This window comes from Mirounga leonina, unplaced genomic scaffold (assembly GCF_011800145.1).
Source record: "Mirounga leonina isolate KUSES-001 unplaced genomic scaffold, KU_Mleo_1.0 Mir_129, whole genome shotgun sequence".
Taxonomy (NCBI): domain Eukaryota; kingdom Metazoa; phylum Chordata; class Mammalia; order Carnivora; family Phocidae; genus Mirounga; species Mirounga leonina.
The window spans coordinates 25,691,809-25,703,352 of NW_023270323.1; the positions used below are offsets into that span (position 1 = coordinate 25,691,809).

Below are 11,544 nucleotides of genomic sequence, written 5' to 3' on the forward strand. Positions count from 1 at the left end.
TGAAGGTGAAGTCATGCATGGATTCTGTATTTTAGTCTTGAACTAAAGCTATTTTAGTACATTCAGATAAGAAGCAACCATTGAAGAAAGTTTTGAGGAGCACTGGAACCCATTCCCCATGAATTTGTGTCATGGTAAGTGTAAAAAATATAAAAGACCTCAAGACTGTAAAAATGTTTCTCTTAATTGAGTAGAAGTGTGATGTCCCCTCCCCAAAAGAAACATTTAAAGCAAAACAAAAAACATTGTGGATTATAAAATCTATGCAGAGCTTATTTTAGAGAAATTATTCTATGTAGATTTTTTTTCTGTTCAAATCAGTACATAATGAGTTGGTTGAGCTACTTTTTTCTGCTTCACCTTTTTTCATTGGCCTGGGATGGGGCAATTGGGATGTTAGGATTAAAACAAACAAAAGATAGTTTTTTGCTAGTATTCTGGTGATATTTCCATTAAGTGTACTTTTTTGTCTTCCTAACTTTGCTAACAAAAATGGTAGAGTTTAAAGTTCTTTTATAAAGTACTTTGAAATGTAATATATTTCATTGATAGCAATTATAGTATTCAGGTTTTCAAACATAGTTGTTGCTCATGAATACCTTAACATGATTTAACATCTTCCTGAAACAGATTGGATCCTGAACAGTCAGAGATTAGAGAATTTATTTTTTAAGCTAAGTCACTACATTGGATCTGTTAAAGCTATTCAGAGTAATAAGGTCCTAGTAATATTGCCTAGAATAAATAATTTCAGCATACTTAGCTTAATATGAATGTTTTTATCAAAATATTTATTCTCAGAGTAACAATGTTTAACATTGCATTATTTTATGTAATACTTCTCCATTTTATGCTTTTACCTGTTACTGTTGTATTTATGTAATCCTCATATTTTTCACAGTATTTATTATTGTAGCCCCTGATATTGCCAAACTTTTTTTTTTTAGAGATTTTATTTATTTATTTGACAGAGAGAGACACAGCAAGAGAAGGAACACAAGCAGGGGGAGTGGGAGAGGGAGAAGCAGGCTTCCTGCTGAGCAGGGAGCCCGATGCAGGGCTCGAACCCAGGACCTTGGGATCATGACCTGAGCCAAAGGCAGAAGCTTAACGACTGAGCCACCCAGGTGCCTCTGATAATGGCCAAACTCTTGACTCGATTTTAGTTTGATGCTTGGAGTTTTGTAGTTTTCCCTGAGTTCTGCTTCTCTTCACCGTCCCTTGAACAGAGTAGCTATATTGTGCTCATCTCTCCTCTTTCGTCTCTGACCACCCCCTTTCTCCTCCTCCTTGAAGAGAAGTTGAGCGTGTGCCTGTTTTCTAAACACTCAGCATCAATGACCTCATGCAATTTTTTCAGTGACCTTGTGAACTCTTGGAATTTGGGGACACAATGTTCTCAAGTGCTGAATAACTGCTTTCATCAGACGTCTTGATGTATGAATCTCTGTATCATGTCCAAAGTAAGACGTCAGTCAGTTACCCAGAATTACATTCATTCAATTCACCAACTTAGGGGAAAAGGAGAAAATATAAGATGAAACAGAATATGTGATTATTGGGTTGCTCTTCCACAGGGTAAGTAGCAGTTTTTAGAGTCATAATGTTACTAAATTCTGGAAAAGGTATAATTCTAGGAATTTTGATCAACTTTAAAGCCTAGAATACTAACCAGATTTGTTTGAAACCACTTAACACATTCATGTATTCATTTTCTTTCTGTGTGCATGCACTCACACACATCAACTCACATCTACATACAAATATATAAAGCATATTACATGTCAGTTTTCCTGTTTTCTCAGAATTTCAGCTGTAGCTCCAAAGCTAAGAAAATAAGAAGTCTCCATAGTAACAAGTGAAAGGGGGGGAATTACCATTTTCTGAGTACTTTGTATGGCCAGGTATCTTATATGTTACTTCATGTAGTCCCTTCAGAAGTTCTAAAAGGTGTTGTTATCTCTGTTTTACACCCGAGACTCAGGTTAAGTGACTTGCTGAAGGCTCAAAACCACATTGAAAGCCAGATATGATGAAATCCTAAATCTATGCCCTTTTCTCTACAGGATGCTGCCTCCTCAAACCAGCATACATCTTCCTAGGGATCTAACCTTTTCGGTGAGGACAGCCATCTCTCTGTGTAGCTGTGTCTTACTGGGACCGTGCTCTTCATGATACCTGCCACCAAATATTTTGATTCTGAGGGGAAGTGCATCAGAAGGAGTCTAGCTGAATGGGCCTGGGGGTAATAATGAGATGATATGTCCAAGGTACATACTTTAGTTCATTAGTCACCATCACCACACTCAAAAATCCAATGACAGTGTATCTTTATTCTCATTTTCCAAAGCTATCCTTAATAAACAAGAAATGCAATGATCTAGTTGGTCCAGTGATAATTAGCTTTATTCTTGTTGCTACTTTCTAGATTATGCATTGATAGGATATTTGAAAAGAAACATAATTTTGTAAAGAACAGGACTTATTATATGATTGTATTATATGATTCTATGACTTATTTAAAGAGTATAATATTATTCATAAGTAAAAATAAATTCAAGAGAAGAGTATTTTGTGTATTTCGAAGAACTGATATTAGCAGTGAGGAAGCAAATAGCCTAAAATGATATCCGGGGCACTGCCATAGCTTTTTCTCTGAAAAATAAGATAGGAGTGCATTTTAATACCATTAGACTGTTTTGTGGAACATTTCCTAGATATTTTCCAAAATGCTTAATAAAAACTAGAAAACTACTTCTGGCACTGTTTTCACATAGAAGGAAGGTCATACTACACTGAGATCCTTTAGTATTTCTGATTAAATAACCTGAATTGATTTGCATTGTACAAAATGTCATGTTATAAAAGAGACTTTCCTGAAGAGGTGCTAAACTATTCACTCTGGTTATATTTTATAGACTTTTTTTAAAGTGAAGAATGCTTAGGATTCATTTTCACAGAAGTAGGAATCAGAAAAGACTCATAGGCAGCAAGGAGGAGATTTCAAAAAACCCTTGGCTTTTTTTTCCCCTTCAGGCCAAATTGTTTGCTTTTTAGTGTGTGTTTTTTACTTCTTGGTGCCATCCCAGCCTGCCCTTCTATCACAAACACCCATGAGCCTCACAGCTGACCAATCCCATTAGGACAGGTAATTAATTAAGGTTATGTTTGATAGGAAGGTCATGGATTTAAATTTCCATGCGATTTTTACATTTTTTTAAAATCACTTTGAGACTTTATTTCATTCCAGTCTAATACAGATGTATTGACATTGTTAAAACTTCTAGCTTGCAAAGTAAAGTGATTATTTAGGAGAACTGACTCTATTTTGTGTTTGTAAAATATCTTTTACATGGACCTAGTATATTTACTACTTGTGTTTTCAGAGTTTATACCAAATTTATGGCATAGGCAGACATGGTTCTCAAAATTTATTTTTATTTTTAAAAAGTTGCTGAAGTCCCACAATTACTATTAGCTTTATAGAACTATATAAACACTAATTTTTTTTGTTTGTTTGATTTTGGTAAGACCTCTTCATGAGTTCCCCTGACAGTATGTTGTTTTTTTCTCTTTTATTTAGGATGTATCACGGTACTTAATGCATGCCTTTTGGCAAATACCTACCAAAAACTCTGAATGATTAGGACATCTTACGGTTCCTTTAAGTAATCAGTCTTGGCCTAGTGAGAAAAGGATATTCATAAGAAGTGCTTATTAAATCAAAATTAAATTATATTCTAATTGATTACTAGTAATCAATTATTGGCCTATTTAAGGTAAAGGCCATGTATTTTACTATATCATTAAGTCTCTCATTATTTCTATGACTGAGTCTTATAAATTAAGCATTAACTTTATATTTTCCATTAGATAACAATTTCTTACATAAAATAAATCTTTGATTACTCTACCTTCTTTTCCATCATCTCTGGGGTAATAGTTGGGTCGATAGCAGGAGCAAAAGAATTTGTAGTACTGGATTTTTGTGAAGTTGAAGGAATGAAAATTCCTCCACTGGCATGTTTAAAGTTTATCACTTCTTTTTGTAGATATGGTATCACTCCTCCTGCTGGCTATAGAGAATTAGAAAGAACACAAAGCAATTACAGGTTCAAATACAAGGTCAAAATTGGGAAGAATATAAAGCAACAGGATTGATATGCAAGGTAAATAATTTATTTAAGAAGTAAAGGACTTTATTAGTTTTTTAGATTATAATCTATCATAGAATGGCTATAAATACATGCCAGCAAATGTGGATGTCTCTTAATACCTGATTTTAAATGAGTGTCCCTAGGAGTTTATCTGTTATAGGGAAGTAAATATTTGATGAACTGAGTAAATTGAATCTTGACTGGCAAAAGACTATAGGTGGAAGGAATAATAATTGTTGGTGGAAAAATAATAGTAAAGTCCATTAATATGAACAATAGTGCAGGAAACTGTCGGCTCCCAGTTGCTGACCTCTGGGAGCACAATGTGGTAAGGGATCTTACCATCACAGCAGTTTCAAGAGCTGGGCCTAGGAGGGGATCTAAGGCTAATTGCTGCCGTCCTCCCAGCATAACCTGTAACATTGGAAAGATGAAAAAAAGTCTAAATTTTTCATCTATAAAATATGTGGTTTTGCATCCAAGGCAGCTACACACTTCCCAAATTCTTCAATTTTAGTTTCTTAAAAACAAAGATAATCATTTAGATTTGCAAAAGAGAAAAGTAGCTCCTGACACAGGACACACAACTCTGCTTGTGTTGTCAGGAGCTTACCGGACATTTGCTGCTAGGCCCTGGTGTTCTGTTGAACATTAACAATCCTACAGAATACGGACATCAGACAAGGTCAAGTCTGAACACGATGAAATAAGACAAAAAACACAAAAAAACAAAAAACAAAAAAACCAAAACCACTGTGTAATCTTGTCTAAAGAAGGTTGCCATGCAAGCCACAAAAATTCCAGGCATCCTTATATCCTGGATAATCTGAGTAACTCTTCCTTCTTTACCATTTCAGAGCCTTTGCCTCACTCTTCTTTGCCTTTATCTTCTAGGTAAGAATTGTTTAATTACCAGTCATAGAATTACCCATCACTTCTTGAGAACACCCAATTCAGAGTGGACCATTATTTCTTGAACTCTCCTCAAAATCACCTGACAGATGCCCAGACCCTTTGAACAGTCAGTCATCTTCCTATTAAGACACCCCACTGTTCCCCATGTGGGTCTTCCCTCATTGCAATGAGTAGATAAATCTAATTTTGTTCAACTATGGGTGTGTTCCTAATGGTTTTTGGCTGAAGGGTGCTGATAGATTTAATACATTTCTGAAGCAAGTCGTTTCAAAAGTTAGGTTTTTTTTTTTTTTTCAATGAAATGTATGCATTACTTACAGGTTCTGCTTGTACTGGAATATATCCAAATTGAGTATAGAATGGCATCTGTCAGATTTTTGAAAAATGGGTTAGATTTGCTGTGATGATTTTGTCATAATTTTGTAATAAATTGTTACTTAAAACTATGTATATTTATATTATATTAAATGCTTTTTTGAAAGTTCATATGATCTAGGTGGTAAAAATTATTGTTAAATTACGAAGCATCTTTTTAATACCATATGATTTCTAGGTTAAAATTCTTTTCTCTTTAAACTAACACAACTTAATTAGAATTACTACTACCAGTCACTTAAAGCATAATTTTCAGTTTTCTCTAATTTAGTTTTAGAGTGGTGATAAACTATTAAATTTTTTCCCCATTCTAACTAAAAGAAATCTAATTATATATGGGCCACCTGAAATTACATTAGAATTCTAAAAATGTACTGTAGGTCCACAAAACTCAATATTAACGTTATCTAGTGATCATAGGTGCCTTCCATCATGGAAGCTATTTTTTTTTTCCTTAATAATAACCACATGTAAACGTGACAAGAAGGATGCTCGTAGCTTTTTAAAAGTCAGAAAAAAAATTTTCCAAGATGATTCATCTTTTGGCCTCTGATTTTATCGAAGTCCACTCACTGACTTCATTCTTTTAAAATCCAGCCTTTGGGCATTTCCAAATTAGTGATATGTTAGGAGAATGCACTGTATCTTTTTTTAAAATTTTATTTTATTATGTTAATCACCATACATTACATCATTAGTTTTTGATGTAGTATTCCATGATTCATTGTTTGGAACGCACTGTATCTTTTTGTGACCACCAGTTCAGGCTTTTGAGCTTTTGCAGTAAATATACTCAGATATTCTCTCCTCTGAAGATTTACCATATCTCCTCTAGTCTCAGATGGAACTAGTCAGACTAAAGTCAAACAGTAGTACCTGCTCCTCAAATTGCTGCTGTCCTGTTTGTGGAGGTGATTGTGTGGCTATTTGTTGAGATTGTTCCCAGGGTAGGAGCATGTAGACTGGATAGTACTGAAGCATCTATTTGTAAACAGAGAAGTATGTAAGAGCTTCCTTTACATCAGCAGAGGCCTTTTAAAAAAGATCTTCAGTTTATATCTAGTAACTTTATGAACAAAATAATGTGTGAAGCAGCCCTTCTCAAACTTTAGAAATAACTCATATTGCACATGATACTGGACTTTGTTTCAAGGTTGCTTGACCAAACACATGAAAGAAGTAGTAGTAAAATAGTAGGCTTTTAAGAAAGGGCACCGTGGACTTTTTATACAAACTGTATACTTTATATACAAACTTTATGTACAGTTTACTTTGTGAATATCTAAGAAGTCATGTCTGACTTACCGGATATTTTCCCTATGTTTTTTAAGAATCATTATTCTGCAGGAATGGTATTAGAAGTTCTGTGATAATGAATGAATTCTCAAGAATGTGTTGCCTTTACTAATTGCCATTTTTTTAAAGATAACCCATAAGCCTTTTTAGAGTATTTGGAAAATCCAGAAATAGACAAGGAACAAATAAAATCACCTGCAACTTTACCACCCACATTATCATGTATTGGCTTCCATTTATGCCTGTGTGTGTCTATACATGCATATGTGTTTATAGAAAATGGGGATCCTAGTACATACATAGAATTTAGTATGTTTTGTGTCCTTGCATAATTAAATAAGAGACTATATTAAACATAAGTTTTAAAAAAACAACTATAGTTTGAGAAGTACATTTTTTGCAATGGTTCTTATTTCTGGCTAAGAATTAAAAATCACCTTTTGAGCATTTTAGTAGATAATCTTATTTGGGATCTACTCATCAGGTCTTAATTCATTAGGTGTGGGTAGGGTCCAGGCATTTGTAATTTTCCAAATTACCACCAGAGATTCTAATGCAAAGCCAGGGTGGAGAACCATTGGTTTAGTGGTTAAGGAAAGATGAAGAATTATATTCCAACTCAGCTATTTACTTTCATTAAGGTTGGGAATTTAATCTCATTAAGACTTAGTTCCCTGATCCTTAAAATGAAGTAATCCCACTTACCATGTATCTACCTCTCTAAAGGCTCTGGCATAGAATGAGGTAATGTCTAGAAGTAACTTTTATTTTATAATGAGCGTGGGACAAAAATTACATAATTATGATCACATGAGAGCCAAGTGGTATAACGTTTTATGAAATGGTCAGTACTTTGCTAGTGAATAATTTATCCATGTCCCTATTTCTTTGAACCTAGTCTATTAAAAGTTAATTAGGTGAAACTAATCTTGAGAGGGTTTTCCATATTACTCTAATGATAATACTAGTTGGTATTCATTTTTTTAAGGTTTAATGGAAATCACCACCATTTGATTGTAATAGGTAATTAAATTGAAAATATCCTGGTAATAGTTTGAGCAGAATGCCCTGACTGCCAAATAATGTGGCAAGTGTTTCTTATCTGTACATCATATTATATTTTATCTGTTTAATGCATCTCCCTCTGAAACAAAATTTAGGGTTAGGCAAAGTCAGCCCATGGTATTTCTCTTGAGTTTCCAAATGCCAGTACAAACATCATGCAGAGGGACCAAGACCTACAGCTTATGGAGCTCTTTTATTCCCAATACAGTAATGCCCTGGAAACTCAGGGGTTCTGGGGACTCTCCTTAGCTGTCCTTTCTTCAGGCGTTATTAAGTGAGCCTAACATTAACAAACTGATGCCAGCCCAGTAACAGTGGTACTAGACAGTGATAATTCTATTAGTGTTCATAGCCCTGCTATAGGAGTCAGCTACAAGTATAAAAGAAAGCATTAGATAGAGAGTATAGTTAGCCATCTGTCTGTAGGAGGGATGGTATTCTACTCATTTACCTGAGCTTGCTCTTGAGGCATTTTGAAGGAGAACACATAGGGCATAACCTGCCAAAAAAGGTATAAAAAAGTTATACTTGACTTTTTTTTTTTTTAGAGAGAGAGAGAGAGAGAGAGAGAGTTAGTGCAGGCAGTGGGGAGGGGCAGAGGAAAAGGGGAAGAGAGAATCTTAAGCTGGCTCCACGCCCAGCACAGAGCCCCACATGGGGCTGGATCTCACGACTCTGAGATCATGACCTGAGCTAAAATCAAGAGTTGGATGCTTAACCGGCTGAGCCACCCAGGCACCCCAGTTATATTTGACTTTTTAACATAAAATTCCAGAGCTGTTTTTCCTAGACCTAGCCATATGCATTTATAATTTGTATTAAAGACTTCTATGACGGGCACCTGGGTGGCTCAGTCGTTAAGCGTCTGCCTTTGGCTCAGGTCATGATCCCAGGGTCCTGGGATTGAGTCCCACATCGGGCTCCCTGCTTGGCAGGAAGCCTGCTTCTCCCTCTCCCACTCCCACTCCCCCTGCTTGTGTTCCTGCTCTCGCTATCTCTCTCTCTGTCAAATAAATAAATAAAATCTTTAAAAAAAAAAAAGACTTCTATGACAACAAAGGTCATGTATTATATGTATATCATTAATGCAAATTGTTTCTTCTTTAAAGATGAAATTTCCCTAATTATCTTTTCTCGGACATGTTTTTAATACTCTTGACTTGTGGCTGTGATAGAAGAGCTGATTTAAATGGTATTTTTCATGTTAGAAATCAGAAAAGGAAGTATTTCCAGTGATGGTAGAGCAAATTATGAGAAAGAAGTCTTTCTCAGTAACTGCTGTCTTCTTTTAAAGCTGATTCTTACTCATTTTCACATTCAGCGTGTGTTCTCTCTCCTCAGAACAACAGGATAGGAGAGGCCCGACTTACGTGATTAGGGCCCTGCTGGGTCTGCGGTGGTGTTTGAGGCTGTGAGGCGTCCAGCTGTCCCACCTGGGTTCCTTGGGCAAAACTGACCCGTCCTGGGAAAGGTACCTGATTGGGGAACAGCCCAGCAAACCGGTCAAGAGCTGGTAAAGAGAACTGAGAGAGCCCCGGAATTTGAGCTTGCTGCTGCTGTTGCAGGATCCCAGAGAAAGGAGGGATCCATGAATTAAATGGGCCCTGGAAGGACACAAAAGGAAGAAAGGAAGCATTTCTCTTTCATTTTGAAAAGAATTTAAAATCAGTCCTAAGCAAGAAAAAGGCAAAATGTAGACAATTTCTGTAATTCCATTGCTGCATTATAAAAAAGGATGGCATCTTAGCACATTATGAGCTGTGCAAATAGCATGAAGAATGCCAACTTCCCAATGGCCATAAAAAATATGGGGCAGAATGAGATGGATAAAGAGTATGGTTTCTGCAGTTGCCAGACTGGTTTTAAGTCCTTTTTTTTTTTTTTTTTAACAGTTGAGTATGACTTTGTGTAAGTAGTTAATTTATCTCACAGTTGTGAGAATTTGTGCCTGGCACTTACCAAGTTTTCAATAAGTAAATGTTAATCAGATTGCAACGTTTACTTTTGTCTTCAAATAAATGGTCGTTAGAATATATCGGACAAATTCGTAACCTTAAAAATTGAGATTTCAGAAATGAAATCAGTAAACATTTTTTTCTCTACAAAGTACTATAAGAACTAAGCAGTCAAAAAATATTCTTAAAATAATTATTGAGGTACCTGAAGCTGTAGGGGCTGAAGTTGAGCATTATTAAGACTCAGAAGTAACTAGAAAAGGAAAGATAATATGAAAACAAGATGAGTACAGATGCTAAAACTATCAAGAACAAGATTTACTACAAATATAGAACAAGCCAGGGCTGACCAATCAGTTTCCTGCTAGGGGTGTTTTCTCACTAAGCTTGTACTAAATTACAGTGATTAGAGAATGGGATTTAACGACCTCTCCCCTGCTGGGTCTGAGATTGCACAACTTCAGCCCATTCCAGTGGTTTAGTCAGTCATTTTTATGCTCTTAAACACCTGTGTACACCCATATTGGGTGCTATTAAAATAAAAAGATATATGAGATACTGTCTCTGCCTTTAAAGAATTTACAGTCACACAAGGGAGCAAAATAATATTCTGGAAAAAACCTGGTATACCAAATAAACATGAACATTGGAAATGCATTCGGATATAAGAGCTAGTGGATAGGAATGCAGGATAAATTAATTAAGGCTTTTTAAAAAGATTTATTTATTTATTTCAGAGAAAGAGTGAGAGAGCATGGTGGACAGGGGGAGAGAGAGGGAGAGAGAATCTCAAGCAGACTTTCTGCTGATTGTGGGCACTAGAGGGGCACTAGATCTCAAGACCCTGAGATCTTGACCTGAGCCAAAGTCAAGAGTAGGAGGCTTTATTGACTGAACCACCCAGGTGCCTTTCCCCCCTCCTTTTTAAGATTTGTTTATTTGAGAAAGTGCGAGCTAGAAAATGAAGGTTTTTATCTCTTCTCCCCTGGGTTTCCCTAAAAAAAAAAAAAAATGGAGAGCTTGTTGTATGTATTTAAACTAACCTCATTGCTGTTGCTTGCAGACATCAGGTGCTGTGGGATAAGCTAAAAAATAAAACCCAGAAATGGTCAAAGAAAGATTTGTTACAGTTTCACAGGATGATTTTAGAGGTACCATGAAATCACTTACTGGGGCTGACATTGTGGCTCCCAGTAGCCCAAGAAGAATTATGGTTTTCATTTTCAGATGAAATATCTAGAAAATAAGGTGTGAAATTGAGCTTTAAATAGACCCTCTATCGTAAAAATCATAACAATAAGTGGTTGGTATTGTTCAATCAGAAGAGTAGTTGGGTGAATTCTATAGTATTTACTTATATATTAGGATTTAAAATAAAAAAGGTAGATTTATAAATATTTATAACAGAAATAATTCTTTTTCTCAGAGCAGCTGTTTACAAAAACCAGAATTGTTTGCTTGCCCTTTTAGCTTGACCAAATGATTCATTTGGTGGCACGTGATGTAGTTGAATGAGTTAATGAGCAAGATGGCCTCATCACTTGCGCTGTTCTGTACATCAGGGAATGGGTCCTTCTGATCATGGGTGGCCCATGACTGGGGTCAATGAACTAGGTCTTTATTATGAAAACAGTTTTAATGTCTATTTAACGTAGTAGTAAAAATACTACAATAAAGATCTGACAATAGTCCGATAACAGATACAAGTCCATTTAAAAGTCTAATAACATAAAATATATTAAAACTGAGCAACTGAGTCAATATTTTTCTAATTTAAGGAA

At 35.6% G+C, this 11,544-nt stretch overlaps 1 protein-coding gene across 1 annotated transcript; it reads right to left on the reverse strand.

Moving 5' to 3' along the window:
* Positions 1-2,268: 2,268 nt before the first annotated feature.
* On the reverse strand, positions 2,269-10,997 carry ODAM (odontogenic, ameloblast associated). Its single transcript, XM_035004865.1, has 11 exons — positions 10,934-10,997; positions 10,807-10,848; positions 9,969-10,016; positions 9,179-9,412; positions 8,260-8,307; positions 6,324-6,428; positions 5,391-5,438; positions 4,500-4,571; positions 3,915-4,076; positions 3,628-3,683; positions 2,269-2,655 (listed from the first exon to the last, which is right to left on the reverse strand). The coding sequence occupies exons 1-10, from the start codon at positions 10,982-10,984 to the stop codon at positions 3,654-3,656; spliced, it is 840 nt and encodes a 279-aa protein (XP_034860756.1). The 5' UTR covers positions 10,985-10,997; the 3' UTR covers positions 2,269-2,655; positions 3,628-3,653.
* Between the last annotated feature and the right edge of the window lie 547 nt (positions 10,998-11,544).